This window comes from Triticum aestivum, chromosome 3A (genome assembly GCF_018294505.1).
Source record: "Triticum aestivum cultivar Chinese Spring chromosome 3A, IWGSC CS RefSeq v2.1, whole genome shotgun sequence".
NCBI classification, from domain to species: domain Eukaryota; kingdom Viridiplantae; phylum Streptophyta; class Magnoliopsida; order Poales; family Poaceae; genus Triticum; species Triticum aestivum.
In genome coordinates this window covers 735,783,568-735,806,035 of record NC_057800.1, presented here as the reverse complement: position 1 = coordinate 735,806,035, position 22,468 = coordinate 735,783,568, and the positions used below count along the sequence as shown (strand labels likewise).

General features: G+C 44.0%; 1 protein-coding gene across 1 annotated transcript; it reads right to left on the bottom strand.

The window, feature by feature from the left end:
- Positions 1–15,999: 15,999 nt before the first annotated feature.
- LOC123063613 (uncharacterized) lies at positions 16,000–21,314 on the bottom strand. Its single transcript, XM_044487471.1, has 2 exons — positions 20,604–21,314; positions 16,000–16,235 (listed from the first exon to the last, which is right to left on the bottom strand). Exons 1-2 carry the CDS (start codon positions 20,976–20,978, stop codon positions 16,212–16,214), a joined length of 399 nt encoding a protein of 132 aa, XP_044343406.1. The 5' UTR covers positions 20,979–21,314; the 3' UTR covers positions 16,000–16,211.
- Positions 21,315–22,468: the final 1,154 nt, after the last annotated feature.

The window sequence follows — 22,468 nt, the reverse complement described above, 5'->3', positions numbered from 1 at the left end:
GCCGCATCCTCTTCGTGCTCCACGCCGCGGTCCCGTGCCTCGCCCAGCCAGTGTCGCGCCTCCACGTCACCAGCAGGCGGGGCCAAATCCCCCTCGTGCTCCATGTCGCTGTCTCCCTGCATGCATGCACCAGGCGAGGCGGGATCTCCTGCATCCACAGATTCTGTGGACTCCAGGATGATTGGTGGAGACGGGGCTGCACTAGACTCACCCGGATCTTCTGCGCCAATGCCAGCAGGATCGACCGGATCTTCTGCAGCCGACTCGTCTGTGCAACGTGTACAGCCAGCAACTTCTACACGGGTCATGACACGTCTACAGAAAGGTATAAAGAATCCAAAAATATGTACTGATGGCACTATACGATACGGTATGTTGTGTATCTCAGGTGAACCAACAACGTTGAATGAGGCACTTGATGATCCAAGGTGGAAGAAAGCCATGGATGAAGAATATACCGCACTCATGAAAAATAAAACCTGGCATCTCGTGCCAGACTAGAGAGGTAAAAATGTTATTGATTGCAAATGGGTGTACAGAGTTAAAAAGAAGGCAGATGGAACTGTTGACAGGTATAAGGCACGTTTGGTTGCAAAAGGTTTCAAACATCGCTACGGTATAGATTATGAAGATACCTTTAGTCCTGTTGTGAAAGCTGCCACAATAAGACTTGTTCTAGCTATTGCTGTGTCCAGGGGGTGGAGTTTGCGTCAGCTAGATGTGCAGAACGCGTTTCTGCATGGTGTTCTGGAAGAGGAAGTTTACATAAGACAGCCACCTGGGTATGTAAGTAAGAAAACCCCCCATTATGTATGCAATCTTGACAAGTCGCTTTATGGGATGAAACAGGCACCTAGAGCATGGTACTCTAGGTTAAGCACTCAGTTGAGATGTCTTGGTTTCTTTGCATCAAGGGCTGATACATCATTGTTTATTTACAACAAGGCAAGAGTAGTCATTTTTGTGCTTATCTATGTTGATGATATTATTGTGGCAAGTTCATCACAAGATGCTACTAATGCTCTTCTACATGACTTGAGCTCAGAGTTTGCCTTGAAGGATCTAGGAGATCTTCACTTCTTTTTAGGTATTGAGGTTAAGAAAACTCAGGATGGTATAGTATTGAATCAAGAGAAATATGCCAATGAGCTTCTGGTTCACATGGGAATGAAGAACTGTAAACCTGCACTCACTCCATTGTCCTCTTCAGAAAGACTCTCATCCTATGAAGGGGATCATCTTCAAGAGGTAGAAAGTACAAGGTATAGAAGCACTGTTGGAGCATTACAGTACTTGACACTTACACGTCCAGATATCTCATTTGCTGTTAACAAAGTATGTCAGTATCTGCATGCTCCTACCACTGCACACTGGTCAGCTGTCAAGAGGATTGTGAGATATGTAAAACACATTGTGAGCTTGGGCCTTAATTTCAGGCGTTCTAATTCTACACTTGTTAGTGCATTTTCTGATGCTGATTGGGCAGGTTGTAGTGATGATAGAAAATCAACTGGAGGCTTTGCAGTCTTCTTTGGGTCCAACCTCATCTCCTGGTGTGCAAGAAAGCAGGCAACAGTATCAAGGTCAAGTACAGAGGCTGAGTATAAATCTTTGGCAAATGCCACTGCAGAGATTATTTGGTTAGAATCACTACTTGAGGAACTGGGAGTTAAGTTAAATCGTGTCTCATGTCTTTGGTGTGACAACTTGGGTGCAACATACTTATCTGCAAATCCTGTATTTCATGCCAGAACAAAACATATTGAAATAGACTTTCACTTTGTACGTGAAAGAGTTGCAGACAAGAAACTTGAGATACGATTCATTCCTTCCAAAGATCAAGTAGTGATGTCTACTACACAACCTTCTTCTTGTAGACATTGTTGGGCCTCCAAGTGCAAAGGTTTGTAGGACAATAGAAAATTTCCCTCAAGTGGATGACCTAAGGTTTATCAATCCGTAGGAGGCGTAGGATGAAGATGGTCTCTCTCAAGCAACCCTGCAACCAAATAACAAAGAGTCTCTTGTGTCCCCAACACACCCAATACAATGGTAAATTGTATAGGTGCACTAGTTCGGCGAAGAGATGGTGATACAAGTGCAATATGGATAGTAGATAAAGGTATTTGTAATCTGAAAATATAAAAACAGCAAGGTAACTAATGGTAAAAGTGAGCGTAAACGGTATTGCAATGTGTGGAAACAAGGCCTAGGGTTCATACTTTCACTAGTGCAAGTCCTCTCAACAATAATATCATAATTGGATCACATAACTATCCCTCAACATGCAACAAAGAGTCACTCCAAAGTCACTAATAGCGCAGAACGAACGAAGAGATTATGGTAGGGTACGAAACCACCTCAAAGTTATTCTTTCCAATCAATCCGTTGGGCTATTCCTATAAGTGTCACAAACAACCCTATAGTTCGTACTAGAATAACACCTTAAGACACAAATCAACCAAAACCCTAATGTCACCTAGATACTCCAATGTCACCTCAAGTATCCGTGGGTATGATTATACGATATGCATCACACAATCTCAGATTCATCTATTCAACCAACACATAGGACCTCAAAGAGTGCCCCAAAGTTTCTACCGGAGAATCACGACGAAAACGTGTGCCAACCCCTATGCATAGGTTCATGGGCGGAACCCGCAAGTTGATCACCAAAACATACATCAAGTGAATCACGTGATATCCCATTGTCACCATAGATATCCACGGCAAGACATACATCAAGTGTTCTCAAATCTTTAAAGACTCAATCCGATAAGATTACTTCAAAGGGGAAACTCGATTCATTACAAGAGAGAAGAGGGGAAGGAAAAACATAAGATCCAACTATAATAGCAAAGCTCGCGATACATCAAGATCGTGCCAAATCAAGAACACGAGAGAGAGAGAGAGATCAAACACATAGCTACTGGTACATACCCTCAGCCCCGAGGGAGAACTACTCCCTCCTCGTCATGGAGAGCACCGGGATGATGAAGATGGCCACTGGAGAGGGATTCCCCCCTTCGGCAGGGTGCCGGAACGGGTCTAGATTGTCTTTCGGTGGCTACGGAGGCTTCTGGCGGTGGAACTCTCGATCTATTGTGCTCCCTGATGTTTTTAGGGTATATGGAGATATATAGGCGGAAGAAGTACGTCGGTGGACCGAAGGGGTGGCCACGAGGCAGGGGGCGCGCCCCAGGGGGGTGGGCGCGCCCCGTACCCTCGTGAGCTCCTCCTTCATCTTCTGACGTAGGGTCCAAGTCTATCCGGTAGGTTTCCTTCCATAAATAACTTCTCTAGTTGATTTCGTTCCGTTTCGACTCCGTTTGATATTTCTTTTCTTCGAAACACTGAAATAGGCATAAAACAGCAAATCTGGGCCGGGCCTCCGGGTTAATAGGTTAGTCCCAAAAATGATATAAAAGTGTATACTAAAGCCCATAAACATTCAAAACAGTAGATAATATAGCATGGAGCAATAAAAAATTATAGATACGTTGGAGACGTATCAAGTAGCTGATGGATTAACCAAGGCACTGCCGTCGAGACCATTTGAAGAATTCAAGGGGAATCTGAACCTAGGGTAGTTGAGATTAAGGGAGGGTGTTAGAGTTTATGTTTATCTCTACTTGTAATCTCAACCAACCATATCTTCTTCTCCCTCTCTCCCGTAGCTATCTAGGACTCATTGTAACAACCTGATCACATGCGATCGGTTCCCTCTTGCTTGTAAGCCAAGGCATGGTTGTTTGCCCATATCAATATAAATCAAACGAGGCTCCTCATCGAGGAGTAGGAACGCTTCCCAATCTACCGTTTTCGCCAACCTGCACAGGAACAAGAGAAGAACTGGTGCTGGCAATATTATCATCATTTTGGTTAGTGCAATTGTCTCCCCCTTGATCAAAACTCCGGAGATTTTCAGGAAGGAGTAGAATTTCTTTTCGAAGGAGGGCACCGGCGTTGGGATGTAGGGATGCAAACGGGAAGATGGACTCATCGAATATGACATCTCTGGAGATATATACCCTCCCTGTGGGGACATCCAAGCACTTGACTCCTTTGTGCATGGGACTATACCCTAAGAACACACATCTCTTTGAACGAAAAGCAAGTTTACGTGTATTGTAGGGTCGAAGATTTGGCCAACATGTACAGCTAAAGATGTGAAGAGATGTGTAATCTGGTGTTATACCAAGGAGTCGTGTGATGGGTGTTTCAAGTTTGATGACTTTACTAGGAAGCAAGTTGATAAGGTATGTGGCAGTTAAGAAAGCTTCATCCCAGAATAAGTGGCATGGACGCATTAGCTAGTAACACAAGCCCTACATCAACAATGTGACGGTGCTTTCTTTCAGCAGACCCGTTTTGTTGGTGAGCATGAGAGCAGGAAACATGATGAGAGATGCCAAGTTTTTGAAAGAATGAGTTGAGTTTCTCATACTCACCTCCCCAGTCTGTTTGCATAGCAATAATTTTTGAGTTCAGTTTGCGTTCAACAAGATTTTGGAAGTTGATGAAAACTTGGAAGACATCATATCTTTTCTTTAGCAAGTAAATCCAAGTAAATTTACTATAGTCATCAATGAAGCTTACATAATAGGAAAATCTTCCAACGGAAGTGGGGACTGGCCCCCATACATCTGAAAAATGAGGTGCAATGGTGCAGTGGACACACTGGTAGAGATAGGGTAAGATAATTGATGACTTTTTGCTTGTTGACACGGATCACAAACTGACTCAACACTAGGCTCAAAAGAGAGTTTATTCTTGCTAAGGACATGTCTAACAATTACTGAGGACGGATGACCCAAGCGACTGTGCCACTTTGCTGGCTTGGCAACGAGATACGCTTGTTTATTTGACGCTGATGATGATGATGATATGAGTGGGTAGAGGCCTCCTACACACCGTCCTCTAAGAGAGTTTAACCAAGAAAAAATAGGGATGAAACTCTATGAGAACATGATTATCACGAGTAAATCGATGAACAGAAAGGAGACTTTTTGCTGCTTCGGGAACATGTAGAATATTTTTCAGATACAAATTTTTGATGGGGTTTTTAACAATTGAACTACCAATATGTGTTATTGCCATACCAGAACCGCTTGCCGTGTGGATTTGATCACCTCCGTTGTACTTCTCCCGCATCATCAGCTGATCAAGTTCTCCTGTGATGTAATTGGTGGCTCCCGTGTCGGCGTACCAATTGGTATCCACACCATAGGTGGCTGCATGCGCCGCCTTCTCTTCTGGTTCTCCATCTTCATAGCGCCACCAGCAGAGCCGCGCCCCCCTGGATGATATTTGAGACATATCTGGCACTCAGGGTTGTCGCGCTGCTGCTGATCACGCGCCTGTTGTGGTTGGTTTGCTCGCTGGCGCCCTCTGTAGCTGTTTCCGCCGCGAGCAGGAGAGGGCTGTCGATCTCCACGGCCACGCCCCCTTGTGCCACGCCCACGGTAGGGTTTCGTGCGACCTTGGCCGCGGCATCTGTAGGCTACGTTTGCAGACATGTGGAAGCCACCTGAAGATGCGTCGCCCAACATCTCCATCCTCTGGTCAAAGGCAGAGATTTGGGCAAAGAGCTCGTCGGCGGTGATCATGTTCTTGATGGCGCCGATCGCCGCGACCATGGGATCGTAGTCACGGTCCAGCCCCGCCAAGACGTAGTCCACCATCTCCGGGTCGGAGACCGGACGGCCAGCGGCTGCTAGCTCATCGCCGAGGCTTTTCATCTTGGCCATAAAGGCAGAGCTGGACATGGTGCCCTTCTTGGTGTTGGTGATCGCAATTCTCAGATTTGTGATCCGAGACTGCGATTGGGAGGCGAAGATGGCTGTCACTGCTGTCCACAACTCGAAGGTGGAATCCTTCCCGATGACCTGCGCAAGTATTTCTGGGGTCATGGAGTTCAGCAAATATGATAGCACCTGTTGATCTTTGGCGATCCAGGCCGCATACAGCGGGTTCGGCGCCATGGCCGTGGTCTTGTGCGCCTGCGTGGTATCCACCATCTTGGGCGGAGCTTCGTCGCTGTTGTCCAGCAAACTAGTCACCTGCGCGCCTCGCAGGGCTGGTAGGACTTGTGCCTTCCAGAGGATGAAGTTTCCTCTCGCAAGCTTCTCCGTCGGTGGTGACCCGAGGTTGAGGGAGGCGGACGACGAGGAAGACATGGCGACGGCGGCGGCGGTTGTGTTTTGTGGTCTGTGGTTTTGTTGTGGCTAGATGTGTAGGGAAGACGTGGCTCTGATGACCATGTTAGATTGGGAAGCATTCCTACTCCTCGATGAGGAGCCGCGTTTGATTTATATTGATATGGGCAAACAGCCATGCTTTGGCTTACAAGCAAGAGGGAACCGATCGCATGTGATCAGGTTGTTACAATGAGTCCTAGATAGCTACGAGAGAGAGGGAGAAGAAGATATGGTTGGTTGAGATTACAAGTAGAGATAAACATAAACTCTAACAGTCCTCGGACCTTGGATGGAGACATCTCCTCTCCCACACCACATGTGGCACCTTGGTCGTCTCGAGCTCGCCAAGGCTGTTGTGGCTCCTTTTCCTTCTCCCAGGAGCTCGCCAGGTTAAGCTCGTGCACATCAGATGCAACACCCCCCCCCCCCCCCCCGAGCTCGCCAGGGAGGTAACGAACGAGGTACGAACTCCTCCATTATATGGCAGCTTTATAACCGACTAGCACATATGCCTGTGTGTTGCAACGGGAGATAAAATTATCATGTTCATCAGAACATTCAACAATGCGAGATACCGGCCCCTAGACGATGCCACCCAGCGATGGTAGTGGGGCAAATGAGGTGGGCTCCTGCCTGATGGCACCCAAGACAAAGGTGCATTGATGCGGGAGTCGGCTAGTTGACGCGGTAGTTGATGAAGATGTGATGCTATGTCGTTTGCATGCAGCCATGCACACACCTTGTACACGTTCACACCCGTCTATCTAATGCTATCGCCTTGGACACGGCTCCTGGACGATTTCATATGTCTAGGTTATCAATGAGAACTTTCATCGGAAAATAAAAAGGGTCATGATAATTAGCGCATCTGTCAGTATTTGGACATCTGGCGCGAGGTACACGATAGCATCAATATTAACGGCACGCCAAGACATTGCGATTGCTTCCATTGAAGCTTTATCTTCGGACGCGGTACTAATTAGCAATCAATCTGATATGGGTGGTGTCTGATCACATCGCACGCACATGAGACGTCCGTGACGGTGCAAGTCATGGAGGCAAGGACATATTGGAGATGTATGATGGGGATCCGACATGTGCTCCATAAACTCTTGGGCATAGAGTTCGTTTTCTCCCTTGCCTGGAATTACTTTTCTCCTAAAAAAATTAATATATTTTTCTTCTGATTTGTAGGCTTATTTTGTACGTGAGAGCAAGAACAGTTTGGATGTCGAACGCTTTGATCGTCAAAAGTCAAAACACAATGACAATAGGGACGTGCAGCTCGACGAAGAAAAGTCAAGTAATGTACTACGGAACAACAAAACAAATTCAGTGGGCTTGTTGAGCGAACAACTTTTTTTAAGAAAACTCTCTTTCACAATAAGAACGCGGTGGTTATTTCTCTTCTTAGTGATTCCTATGAATCGCCTACGTGTAGGAAATAGTGGGCTGGCCCAATACTATACATTTTTTTACTTGTTCAGTTTTTTCCCATTGCCTGCAACCTGGCTTTTCATTAGTTTTTTGGCTTTCCTTTTTCCTATTTTATTCTTCCATTTTCAGTGTTTTTTTCCTTTGTTTATGTATGATTTCCTTCACTTTTTCCTTTCAGGTTCTCATCATTTTTTTCATTTCTCTTTTTTCAACACTTGTCTACTTTTTTCACGCATAATGTACATTTTTCTTATACATAACGGACATTTTTATTGCATATGTTCAACATTTCTGAAATACATGGTTAACATTATTTTAATATAGATTTTACTGTTTATGTTTTTTCTTACACATTTTACATTTGTTTGTATATATCAGGAACATTTCTTTATATGTGTTTAATATTTTTCAAATAGATAATTCCATTCTTTAAATAAAGTTTGATGTCTACGTTTTTTGAACACATGTCTACATTTTGTAATACACATTGTACATACTTTTATACATGTTTAAAAAATTTATAATACATATTTTTTTAAAGTGTGACGAATACTATAAAAACCTAAATAGGAAAAAAAGAAAATGAAAAAAAATGTAAGAGAAAAAATAGAAACAGAAAACTACAAACAAAAAAATAAAATTATGTGGGACGTCATCCTTTCAAATGGGCTGGCCCACGAAACTGCTGCCTGTAGCGAGGTGATCTACCTTCGGCCTCAATAATAAGGGAACTTCCGCTTTTATAGGAAAGGCATTGGCTTGGCTAGATGGTTGTGTGTGCATATTTTTTTCTTTTTTTAAAACATGATGTACGAAACTCATTGAGATTACAACGTACGAAAGACTTATGAGACCAAAAAAGTGGAGAAACACCTCTCCCTTTAATATTACGTAAAGATAAAGATAAAGATAAAGGTAAAGATATCTAATGCCTTTTTGCTGCTTGCCATCCTTGATCCATCTTTGATTTCTCCAGCGCCCTCTTTCTATCAGCATCACTCGTCTAGTACCTCTTGTCATCCACTCATTTCCGCTTCCTTACCTGAAAGTCACAATTGATGCAGCCTGATCAATGTCAACAGTGTGCAACAACAGTGACCAATACAGAGTTGTGAAACTCACCCAACCAAAAGCACTGATGGAAGGTTCCTTGACTTTGCCTTTCATCTACTGAAAGGAAGTAAGGTGTGATGGTTAAAGGTGTGAATTTTGGCATATTAGCAAGAGTTGTGTTTCTGGCCAATTGGCAATTGTGTTGCTAAGCCTAAGATGTTGGGAGCAGCAATGAAGATGACTTCTTCTAAATAAAACAGTAGGAGCGACAATTTTAGCTTGTATGGCATTGTTCTCTGGATCGACATGCAACAACCATCCCAGTGCCTTCTTTGCACAAGAAGCCTTCCTGCAGTCAATAGATTAGAAATTTTCCAATTGGTTCATGATAGCTTAATACAATATTATTGATACATTACATAGAATTAGAGCTATTTTACGGTACCCTGGTACACCCAAAACATGTGCTGGAGTACCAAACAAATCTAGCCATCCGTTGTAAAGGGTAACTTAGTCATTTTCCCATGGGTACTTTCAATTTTCTCCCTGTGATCTCGCATAGATGCCAAATTAGCTCCCAAAAGAAAAAAGGAACTCCAAATCAAGTGCCAGAAAAAACTCCCGTTCGTTCGGCCGGAAATCCCGATCGCTCGCTGCATCGCAATAGAGTGGCGGCGCCACCTCAAGCCTGATCCTTCTCTACCGCAGGCCACCTTGCCTTATCCACACCGATCGTCGGCTCCGCCGCGTCGCTCGTATGGCATATACGGATGAGCCACCACCGGCCAAACCCTGTACTGCGCCACGGTCGAGGAAATGGGTCCGGCGGCTGCGCGGCATAGGTCTTGTTCCGGCTCATCCCCGACGCGGATGCTTCCCCGCTACTCACCCACGAAGGACGTTCATAACCCACTGGCATCGGCTCATCCTGGCATCTCCGGACGCTGCATGCAGATCAATATACTAGGTTTTGCTTGCAATTGCAAAAAAAAATGGCCGCCAGAATACATGAGAGGTTACGAGGAACGAAAATGAATTAATATTAGATTGTTATATTATTACAGTTTTGCCCCTTATATCAAGGTACTCCTGTACTTTTTAACTTAGTACTCCGTTGGATGAGTGATGGAGTACCAAGTAATAATGTCCGCTGGATCAAGAGGAATGTACGGTCTATACTTATTTCAGGGTACCGTAAAAGATCTCTAGAATTATATGAACACATGTTAAAACTAAAAAACTAATCTAGCAGTTCACGTGTCCTATCAACATTAACACATGTTAACAATAAAAAATAAACTAACAATTCATGTGTCGCATCAACATATACTCTGTATGAAACTATTTCTGACTGCCTAATATAAATCAGGAAATGTTCTAGCTTTGCAACTACAGTCGACTGCAAATACAACAGTAAGCGATCTAGATTATGCAACTTTCTATTGTGCACCATTAGATGAAGAAATCTTTACTTCTAGTCTACCAATCATGAATTTTATTTCCAGTAGGAGCAGGTGTTCTACAATAAAAAGGACAGGAATGAAGATTTTTGCGAAGAACATGCAAATGAACAATGTAGATAAAAAATGGTTATTAATTCAGATAGCCAGCCTAATGCTATACATAAAGATATGAGGTATGGCAGTCCACATGAACAAATTAACTGTCCGACAGCCACTGGAGAAGAACAAGAGCATGCAATGAACAATGTAGATAAAAAATGGTTATTAATTCAGATAGCCGGCCTAATGCTAAACATAAAGATATGAGGTATGGCAGTCCATATGAACAAATTAACTGTCCGACAGCCACTGGAGAAGAACTCACGCATATATAATTTATAATCTCTTAGTGTCACATGCATAAGAGTAACAAAACAAAGAATGGTATCTAAAGAAAAGAAAATTCATCAGACAACTTTTCTTCCGGGAAAACGAACACGATGTATCACACCACGATCATACTTATGGTTTGAACATCGGGAAGGAAATAAATACCATATGATAGTGTTGAGGCAAACGCCACGGTGGGCGACCAGGACGCACCACGTGCCGGACGGCGCGCTCTTCTTGGTGTCGTTCTAGTCCATAGGATGAGCCGGTGCTGGCGGCGGACCTAGGGTACGCCCTATGTTGCAGTCGTGGTTGGAGAGAACACCTAGGATATGCTAGTGAGAGGGGTTGAGCAAGCCTTGCGGTGGGCGCCGCCGTTGAAAGTGAGAAGGATACTGCAGATGGAGGTTTGCATCCGCAAGTCGTGCGAGAGAGGAAAGGTCGGGAAGGAAGACCATGGAGAGACGCCGCCAGGCGAGGTTGCAAGCGAGAGTAGGGGTTGTGAGCCACTCACGATCACTAGCATCGAGTGTTTTAGGTTTTACTTGTTTTGTGTCGCACGGGAGCCTGGTACAGGCCCAGTTGAATCTCTGACACCCGAAAAAACCACCAGACAGTGGCCCGATCAGGCTAGCGCTCGTTCGGATCGGAATGAAGCATCAATATGGGATTAAGAGGTAATCGGAGGGCCAAAAATGCCTAAAAGTGATGATCCAACAGATTGAAACGCTAATAACCTGAAAGGGCAGGAAAAGTGCTCAGTTATAATGTATCTAAATGATCTTGCGAAGGCAGCAACGTTCCTAGATGTTGGTAGATATACTTGGTTGAACACCACACCAGTTTTTTTCCCTGTAATAGACACTATAATTTCTTGAAACAAAGTAGTGGAAGCCCTCAAAACAAATATGTGCAGGGCGGGAAGCCCCTTTCTGTTTTTTCTGTTTTTTTAATAATTAGCAAAATGAAAAAATCATGATTTGAATGATGTTCGCGAAATGATAAATGCTCACAAATTCAAATAATGTTGGTGATTTCAAAATAAATTCGTGATTCCAATTATCACAAATGTTCATGAATTTTTTAAATGTTCAACACAATCAGAAAATGTTTAAGAATATAGAAAAATGTTAACAAAATTCAAAAAATGCTTGCAGTATGAAAATATTCCAGAACTAAAAAAAAATGTTCCTCAAAAATAAAAAAATGTTCCTGAATTTCAAAACTTGTTCTCAAATATCAGAAATATTTGCTGGTTCTCCAAAATGTACGTATTGCAAAAAACAATTTGTGGATTTGAAAACTGCTCATGATTTAGAAAAATGTTCATGAATTGGTGAAAATTTATCTCAATTTAAATAAATAATTTTATAATAGAATCGTGAACAAAATATTCACAATTTCAAAAAAAATCACCCATTTGAAAGAGTTACGCAAATTGAAAAAATGCAAAAATTTAAAAAGAAGATAGAGAAAGAAATAGAAGAAAAATGAAAAAGAAAACAAAAAACGATTTCGAGGAAGATTCTAAAACCTTCGCAAAACCGATGGAGATGAAATCCGAAACTGGGCCGGCCCATACAAAAACTAGCAGGTTGTATCGTAGCCTTAATACTACTACGGAACAACAGTCGTAGGGGGAGCTCCTAAGTGGCGCCTTCAGCGCCACTTGAGGAACAGCCGCATACTGTGTTTCTGCGCTAGGCCGGCCCATGTAAGACTTGGGTTTATATCCATCACCGTAGGACTTGGGTTTCAGCTTTCCCCAACCCCTTTTCATCAATGGACTCCTGACGTCTATGAAGGAGTGTGATTCGTTCCACAAATTCCTACCTCTATATCTATCTCTGAGGTGTTTGGGTTTTTCAAAGCTCGAGCAGTTGACCGGTCGCCCAGTTCCCCCTCAATGGTTGACTTTTTTCGAAAAAGGAATAAAAGAGAAAAAATCACAAAAAATTAAAAAATTTAGTTCATTCAAAAAAGTTCATGGTTTGAAACAAACGTTCACAAACTTCAAAAAAGTTAACGAAATTGAAAAAAGTTCACCTATTTTGAAATAAAGTTCATTGAAATAGAAAAAAGTTCATCAAATTTTAAAAAAATTTCATCCACTTTGAAAAAACCCATCAAAGTTGAATAAAAGTTTTTGACTTAGAAAAATAGTTCATCGAATTAAAAAAAAGTTCATTGGATTTGAAAGAAAGTTCATGAATTTTGAAAAAAGTTGACAAAAAATGATAAAAGTTCATCAAGTTAAAGAAAAGTTTATTGTTTTTTTGAAAAAAATAACCAATAAAAGTAAAGAAAATAAAAAACCAAACTAAACCAGAGCGGAAAAAGAATAAAAAAAACCGGCTTCAGCGAACTGAAGAATAAGAGGGAAAAACACGGAATATCGACACAAGGGGTGAAGTAGTCCAAGAAAGAGGTCTCTATTTCAAATCTCCATGTCGCACATTTTTTGGAAATTAAACATAAAAAGACCTAACCATGTAAAAATTGGCCGGCCCACGAAGTAGGGTGGAGTGTGCCCTATCGTAGCCTTATTGCCAGCACAAGTGTTATATCAGGCACGACTATATCTCACGTATAGTGTGAAGTAGCGCAACTTTCCCTCAAGCAGTGTCAGAAGGGGCCAGCCAAGCAAGGACCACAGCCCTTGTGATTTTTTATTTCGTTTTTCTACATTTCTCCTTTATTTTATATTTATTTTTACTTTTTCTTAAATTCCGTGATATACTAAATATATAATAATAATAAAGTCTTTAAAAAATTATTTTTAAAATATGAACTTTGCATTTGAAAATATTGCAGATCATGCATTTGCATTTGCTTGTGAGAGAATTACTGATTTTGGAGAGGCCCCTCCACCACTATTTACAGGAGGAACAATGGGTGAAAAGGCCAAAAGGGGTTTGGATATTTCACCATGCCACATAAGGAGGGCTTGTTCTTATCCAACAAATGGTGGAAGGAAGCCCCATGGGGGCCCCTCCAAGCCCATGGACGAAATTGGCTGCCCCCTTGAGGGGGAGGGGGGGGGCACCACCTTTCCATCCACCTTATCCTCTCTCCATAAACAGGGAATTCCATCTAGAAGAAAACTCCATTAAAAACAAGAAAAAACATAAAACTAAAGAAAATAGGTGAAGAAACCTAGAAAACTGAAAGATAAAATAAATGAAAACGAAAAACCTAGAAAACTGGACCTAATCACTACGTCAATCAATCAAGCGACAACCAGCAAAACGAGTGAACCCGTTACACAAGCCGGGGCAAAATGACGTGCGAGGAAAATAGCTTCACGTGCGTGGAGCGCACATCTTACTGTAAGGGAGACTAGTACAAATGCCCGTACGTTGCACCGGGCAAAAAAGAGGCACATCCTGCTTCATGTGCCATTACGCAACCATTTTTTATATCGAATTTCAATAAACATCAATAATAAGGTTAAACTGATTAGTGCTTTTTGTAGCATGAAGTTCGGACGTGAAGAAGCCAACATACCATTCTTCATCTGATGGAAGAGTAGTTTTTCATACAATAGATTGCCAATTGTTTTTCTTTTGCTTTTCTGAAAACGCAGAAAATTCCTTATTATTAATAGAAGTTATTGTTTTCATAAAAACTGGAATACATTAGCTTCCACCCACTCATATGATGCATCCACCCAGAATATATATTTCTTCTTTTTATCCCATCCACGAGACATAATGATGTTACCAAGATAGCTCGTCAGCCAACATGGATACATTGGCACGACGAAAAACAAATAATTATGTTCAAATTTTGTGTGCATACTCATTACTCAGTACACTTCTTGTAACATGTTAATCTTGTGTCATTATAGAACTCAGTAGAGTTTAGTAGCACTTGTATGGGAAAATGATGAACCAGATGATCTGGAAGAGCCTACTACCTTATCTGATTTTAGTACACGACTCTTTCTTTGCTGCTGGTAACTTATAACAGTAACGCAGAACACGAAACTCAACTCAATCAAGGTAATACGTATGCTCCCCTCCGAAATATGCCCTTAACTACTGAAGAAAAAGAAGAAATAGTACTACTGATGAAAAAGAAGAAAACGGTCAGCTCCATGTAAAAAACAGTTCTGCTGTAATAGAAATAGAAGTTACGAATGGCTGACCAGTTATTCCTGCCCACTAAGAAAATCTGTAGCACTATCAACCATAAGCATTGCATTATTGCATACGGCCAAACTTAACATATATATACCACACTGTGCATCCAAACCTATTTCAGCAAGATAAAGAACTATTCTTTTAGTTTTACTTGATTTTTGTTAGCAAGTAAAATTGTTGGAAGTGTAGCCGTGCGATGCCAGCTTTACATGGACCATATAAACCACAATAAGCTGATGTTAGCTATCAGTATAAAATGTCTGGATTGGAAGAATTGTCACGAGCTTACCCGAGTACAATGCCGCTGGTCCAGCTTGTTGGTGAAAACCAGATGTGGTCTTGTTGCTGGAGCTGGACTACTCACTGGACATGATTCTTCGGACGACTTTCCGCTATTGGATGCTCTCACCGGATTGGCACAACAAGTCGTCTGGCCTCATGACGACAACACTTGTCGCCGAGCCTGGAGCATCATACACTTCAATGTTTTCCATCGAACTCCGCATATATTCACACCATTTATTGTTTGCACATTATCAAATAAGCTAAATCTGACCAAATGTGTTGATCTGCTAGGAATAAAGGACCCAGGTCTACAATGCTACACAACTAAAAGAAGATTAAGCTTAGAGTTGTGATCGTACAATGCAAGTAAGCAATACTTGACCGAACTGTGAAAAACAACATCCTAGTTCTAAAATTTGTAGCACTGATTTTCCTTCTAGCAACCAAAATCAACCGTGCTATTGTAGCACTGCTTTTCCTTTCGAACAACAAAAATTAACTGCCTATTTATTGAACCATGACAAAGTTAAAGTACTAAACAACATTACCAATCATGGTGAATCTGAAAAACGAACATTGCGTGCCAAAATTGGCAGTACTACTGAGTTCTCTTCCTCTCTCGAAATTGGAAGAATATGAATAAAGCTATCCTCACGCACCACACACATATCGGTCAGCCACGCGCGCCTCTGGCAGCCAACACTCATGTACAACATGTCGACAACATCACGCCCACACAGCATGTTGGCCGGCTGTCATGCACCCAAATCCGCAGGCCGCCACGCGTAAATGGACGCACTACCAAGTTGCTGACTCCGTCCCTGTACGCCCTGGTTGGCCTCGCCACTGTGTAAGCAGGGGGCATGGACTCAAAATAACAAACTGAACACGTGTGGTGAAATGGTTTTCCAGGAATTCAACTGTTTCCGAATTCGAAAACAGCTGATTCATGGATCAACAATGCCCAAAAAAATGTCCAAGAGATCCTTGAATATTTCAGAGAATCTAACCTGGACAATTGCAAAATCAACAGATGCATATATTGTGTACTGAAGAATCTCTTTTCTACCGGTCTCAGTCTCCCCTTTTTTATTCTGAAGATCTTGCAATTGGGTAAAGGCTGACAATCTTTGTGTTGATGAATGGGACAATGTCAAGGGAGCATTTCCAAGCCAGCTAATAAACCCACCAGAAAATAAAATCTCACACAAACTGTTCTAGTCCATAGGATGGCTTCTCCTTCCTCGACCCAATGGTGCTCAAGAACGCCGGAGACAGGACACCTAAAAATGTTTAAAAGGGAGATTAATAATCAGAACTGGAGTATCAAAGGACGGGGCATCAGTCTCCAACATGCATCTACTACACGAACATAATAGAAGAAAACCCAATCAAAATTAAACAACACATGTTGTGTATAGGATGACAACTCCGCCTATGTTGTCTCAACATAGCCGGTCCCAAGCCCGGGTAAAGGAGGAGGGTTGTGATAGGCTTGGCGAGCCAACGTAAAAACTCAGCCACTCTTATGGAGATGAAACCCAAAAGATTTTCGTTGGGGCGTAACCCTCTCAGCGACGCGCCACATCAGAACCCGGGTGTGGTGGAAAATGGGCAAGGGCCGGGCCGTCACCCCCCAAGTGGCGCGCCGTATCTTGATCCGGATACGGTGGCAAATGAGCGAGGATCGGGTCGTCGCATCCTTAGTGGCGCGCTACATCGGCGCCCGGATGTAGTGGAAAATGAGCAAGGGTCTTCGCATTTGACTCGACGAGTGCGAAGGGTAAGGAAGCTAGCCGAGCCTAGGAGGATTCGCTTAGGTAGCTGGAACGTAGGGTCTCTGACAGGGAAGCTTCGGGAGCTAGTTGATGCAGCAGTGAGGAGAGGTGTTGATATCCTTTGCGTCCAAGAAACCAAATGGAGAGGACAGAAGGCGAAGGAGGTGGAGGATACCGGCTTCAAGCTGTGGTACACGGGGACGGCTGCAAACAGAAATGGCGTAGGCATCTTGATCAACAAGAGCCTCAAGTATGGAGTGGTAGACGTCAGGAGACGTGGGGACCGGATTATCCTGGTCAAGCTGGTAGCTGAGGACTTGGTTCTCAATGTTATCAGCGCATATGCCCCGCAAGTAGGCCACAATGAGAACACCAAGAGGGAGTTCTGGGAAGGCTTGGAAGACATGGTTAGGAGTGTACCGATTGGTGAGAAGCTCTTCATAGGAGGAGACCTCAATGGCCACGTGGGTACATCTAACACAGGTTTTGAAGGGGCGCATGGGGGCTTTGGCTATGGCATCAGGAATCAAGAAGGAGAAGATGTCTTAAGCTTTGCTCTAGCCTACAACATGATTGTAGCTAACACCCTCTTTAGAAAGAGAGAATCACATCTGGTGACTTTTAGTAGTGGCCAACACTCTAGCCAGATTGATTTCATCCTCTCGAGAAGAGAAGATAGGCGTGCGTGCCTAGACTGTAAGGTGATACCTGGGGAGAGTGTTGTACCCCAGCATAAGCTGGTGGTTGCTGACTTCCGCTTTCGGATTCGTGTCCAGCGGGATAAGCGTGCCAAGGTCGCTAGAACGAAGTGGTGGAAGCTCAAGGGGGAGGTAGCTCAGGTGTTCAAGGAGAGGGTATTTAAGGAGGGCCCTTGGGAGGAAGGAGGGGATGCGGACAATGTGTGGATGAAGATGGCGACTTGCATTCGTAAGGTGGCCTCGGAGGAGTTTGGAGTGTCCAGGGGAAGGAGAAGCGAAGATAAGGATACCTGGTGGTGGAATGATGATGTCCAGAAGGCGATTAAAGAGAAGAAAGATTGCTTCAGACGCCTATACCTGGATAGGAGTGCAGACAACATAGAGAAGTACAAGATGGCGAAGAAGGCCGCAAAGCGAGCTGTTGGTGAAGCAAGGGGTCGGGCATATGAGGACCTCTACCAACGGTTAGGCACGAAGGAAGGTGAAAGGGACATCTATAAGATGGCTAAGATCCGGGAGAGGAAGACGAGGGATATTGGCCAAGTCAAATGCATCAAGGACGGAGCAGGCCAACTCTTGGTGAAGGACGAAGAGATTAAGCATAGATGGCGGGAGTACTTCGACAAGCTGTTCAATGGGGAGAATGAGAGTTCTACCATTGAACTGAATGACTCCTTTGATGAGACCAGCATGCGTTTTGTGCGGCGCATCCAGGAGTCTGAGGTGAAGGAGGCTTTAAAAAGGATGAAAGGAGGCAAGGCGATGGGCCCTGATTGTATCCCCATTGAGGTGTGGAAAGGTCTCGGGGACATAGCGATAGTATGGCTAACCAAGCTTTTCAACCTCATTTTTCGGGCAAACAAGATGCCAGAAGAATGGAGACGGAGTATATTAGTACCAATCTTCAAGAACAAGGGGGATGTTCAGAGTTGTACTAATTACCGTGGAATTAAGCTGATGAGCCATACAATGAAGCTATGGGAGAGAGTCATTGAGCACCGCTTAAGAAGAATGACAAGCGTGACCAAAAATCAGTTTGGTTTCATGCCTGGGAGGTCGACCATGGAAGCCATTTTCTTGGTACGACAACTTATGGAGAGATATAGGGAGCATAAGAAGGACTTGCATATGGTGTTCATTGACTTGGAGAAGGCCTATGATAAGATACCGCGGAATGTCATGTGGTGGGCCTTGGAGAAACACAAAGTCCCAGCAAAGTACATTACCCTCATCAAGGACATGTACAATAATGTTGTGACAAGTGTTCGAACAAGTGATGTCGACACCGATGACTTCCCGATTAAGATAGGACTGCATCAGGGGTCAGCTTTGAGCCCTTATCTTTTTGCATTGGTGATGGATGAGGTCACAAGGGGTATACAAGGAGATATCCCATGGTGTATGCTCTTTGCGGATGATGTGGTGCTAGTTGACGATAGTCGGACGGGGGTAAATAGGAAGTTAGAGTTATGGAGACAAACCTTGGAATCGAAAGGGTTTAGGCTTAGTAGAACTAAAACCGAGTACATGATGTGCGGTTTCAGTACTACTAGCTGTGAGGAGGAGGAGGTTAGCCTTGATGGCCAGGTGGTACCTCGGAAGGACACCTTTCGGTATTTGGGGTCAATGTTGCAGGAGGATGGGGGTATTGATGAAGATGTGAACCATCGAATCAAAGCCGGATGGATGAAGTGGCGCCAAGCTTCTGGCATTCTCTGTGACAAGAGAGTGCCACAAAAGCTAAAAGGCAAGTTCTACAGGACGGCGGTTCGACCCGCAATGTTGTATGGCGCGGAGTGTTGGCCGACTAAAAGGCGACATGTTCAACAGTTAGGTGTGGCGGAGATGCGTATGTTGAGATGGATGTGTGGCCACACGAGGAAGGATCGTGTCCGGAATGATGATATACGAGATAGAGTTGGGGTAGCACCAATTGAGGAGAAGCTTGTCCAACATCGTTTGAGATGGTTTGGGCATATTCAGCGCAGGCCTCCAGAAGCTCCAGTGCATAGCGGACGGCTAAAGCGTGCGGAGAATGTCAAGAGAGGGCGGGGTCGACCGATTTTGACATGGGAGGAGTCCGTTAAGAGAGACCTGAAGGATTGGAGTATCGACAAAGAGCTAGCTATGGACAGGGGTGCGTGGAAGCTTGCTATCCATGTGCCAGAGCCATGAGTTGGTTGCGAGATCTTATGGGTTTCACCTCTAGCCTACCCCAACTTGTTTGGGACTAAAGGCTTTGTTGTTGTTGTTGTATGTTGTGTATAGGATGACCAGCTGTTCCTACCCAATCGGCAGATCTGGGCGAGGTGGGGGTGGTACCCGGGGAGAGGAGTGACTTTTTTATTTTGTGACTGTTATAGACATAACTAACACACAGCAACCAAAGATATCCAACACACGACAATCAAAGATATACATACATCACTGCTATACATTATAATTAACTATGTAGGCAAAAACTGAATATGTTTGATTATCGTATTTGTGTCCATTCCTTTTCCACCCAAAACAAGCCCTTGCCCAGGCATGCCAAAATAAAATGTTGTGTCCTATCTTTGATATTTTAGAGTTAAGCTAAATTCAAAATCGAACATCCACAAAGCTACATTTAAATAGAAGCCATTGAAAAGAAGAGTCCAATGTTCTGGTATCTCACATATTGGGCATTGATTTGCCACCCCTAGTAAAGGCATTCTCATATGTGTGCTAATGTACTTAACAAAGCAAATTTAAATGCACATAGCATGTCACACACTCGATACTTGTATCCTCTTCCATATTACCATTCAACAGTTCAGTAGTACTTAGGTGGCACTGTGCAATCAGGGTCAGAGCGACAAGTGGAACCAAATTGAAGGTGTTGATATTCAATTTTGTTGCATATCCTTACAAATTTACCTGCAAATCTAGGAGAAAATTGTTCCAATCGACACAATACACACAAAACAAAAATTAAACCAGATATATTTGTACTAAATAGTGAGGAGACACTACAACAACCTCAATCAATTCAAAGTCACAAACAGAAAAGGGGTAAGCACCAGCTAGACCATTCACCAATTGTAGTAACTGCTTCATCTTCAAGGTGACACAACTTCAACTACATAGCAAGCAAGCAACCAGAAGCAAAAATCTGAAGCAACAGCAAAGCTAAAAGTCAAACAGCACTCACCGACGGCAGCTGGAGCTCTGCGAGGCCCCCGCCAGCGCCATCGGAGACCACCAGCTCGAACGGGCCTACTATGTCCATGTCCCTGACGCCGGTGCCGAACGCCAGGGCGCCGTCGCCGGCGACGAAGTCGACCCCGTCGGGCCAGACCACCTCCTCCACCGCGGGGGCGTCGGGGCGGCTCCAGTTGACGGCCTCGTCAGAGGCCCGTGCCAGCGCGACCGCGGCGCCCCCGCACCGGCGCGGAACTCGTACCGCTGAACGGCGCCGACGAGCGCGCCCTCGGTGTTGAGCGGCCAGACCCGGACCTCCGTGACGGGGTCCCAGCCATACTTGTTGGCGACGGTGTCGACGACGTCGCATCGAAGAAGGTGGCATCAGGGGTGGGCGTAGGCGTGGGAGGAGGCGTTGGAGATGGCCGCGAGCGGGAACAGCGAGGCGGCACTGCGGGGGTGGGGGCGGGGGAAGGGAAGAGCAGCGCGAGGAGCAAGAGGAGGATTGGGCAGGCCTACGAGCGCGGAGCTGCGGTCTCCCTGCACCAGGCGGCCAAGGTCTTGAGGAAGAGGAAGCAGAGGTCGACGGAGGACGGTCTGATCCCTCGGAGGCCCGGACCAGCGCCGCCGCCTGAGCTCGGCATCCTCGTCCTCATGGTGGGTTGGGGATGACGGCCTGGAGTGGGGATTGGGGCAGGCGGAGACCGGGGTTTGCGTTCGTCCGTTCGGGTCCTGTGAAGGAGCGAATTGTTTTTTTTTACTTACTTAAATCTGGAGCGCGCGTTAATTGCCCAAAACATTAGGGTGTTTAATGCAAAAACGACATGACGGTGAACCCGAAGACTCAATCCGTGCTTTATTATTACTAGGAAACATGCCGTGCGTTGCAACGGGAATAAATCATTCCATTCCACCACCAGCTCAGCATCATCGATGTGGTCAGTTTGTCCACATATTTGTGATGAACGTAATCATCCCAAGGCAATGCTTCATGATCGTACTCTAGGAGGCCGCCCCACAAGCACCTATGCTTGTAATTTTGCGGATTTATGATGATAGTGAGTACCAGCCCTGTCTCATCTACACTTGGTGCATGCACCATCCCAATGTATGTCCCTTGAACTAAATTCCCAAAAGCACATGAAAGATCGTATGAAAGTCTTAGCAGGTCCGGAATCAATTAGCATATGTGAGACTTCCAAAATAATTTATTTAGCATCGATCAGGAGCAGGAAAATAGAAGTGCTATTTTGTTAGTTTTTGGCATGGAACAACAATATATATGAGGGTCACACCATCAACCATTTAAGTAATGCCATCTCGCTAACTCCCAAACATGCAAAGGGGATATATACACCATGGATTGTTTTCTCACTTGACTACAACACTGGATATACAGCATGGGAGGAAACTCTTAATATCAAAATGATTCAGAAGTATATAGCTACACTGCAGAGTACAGTTGGAATGCTGGCGGAAGAAAATTTCCATGGTAGAACAACTATATTATTGAAATCATGAGGCCAAATTGCCAACAATTTAGTGCAGCTATGTGATTTTGGGCCAAAAGTGCTCATATATTTCTAGTGCATCTATCCAAATGAGCATATTACATCACTTTCGAGTTTTACGGAATATTTGTGCAAAACACTCACATCATGAAGTCAGAACAACATACTCACTTGTCCCAAATCATAAATCTTGGTCTTGAACCTTCCCCTGCCTGAAAGTTTAAATGAAATTGGATACGGAAACTGCTGCTATTTCACGTGAATAACATGAGTGAATTAATCAGTAAGAAGTTTAATTCCTGAGCATGAACCCGGAATGTTCAGTTTCAGATTCTCACCAGATGTACCATGGTAATTGACCTGA

What these genes read in the sequence shown, in the direction of transcription:
- LOC123063613 (XM_044487471.1), bottom strand. Translation starts at nt 20,978, where the DNA reads ATGCCACCTTCTTCGATGCGACGTCGTCGACACCGTCGCCAACAAGTA. An exon ending in CAGAGCTCCAGCTGCCGTCG is followed by an intron (nt 16,236 to 20,603) that starts GTGAGTGCTGTT and finishes AAACATTTTTAG; the next exon opens with GTGTCCTGTCTCCGGCGTTC.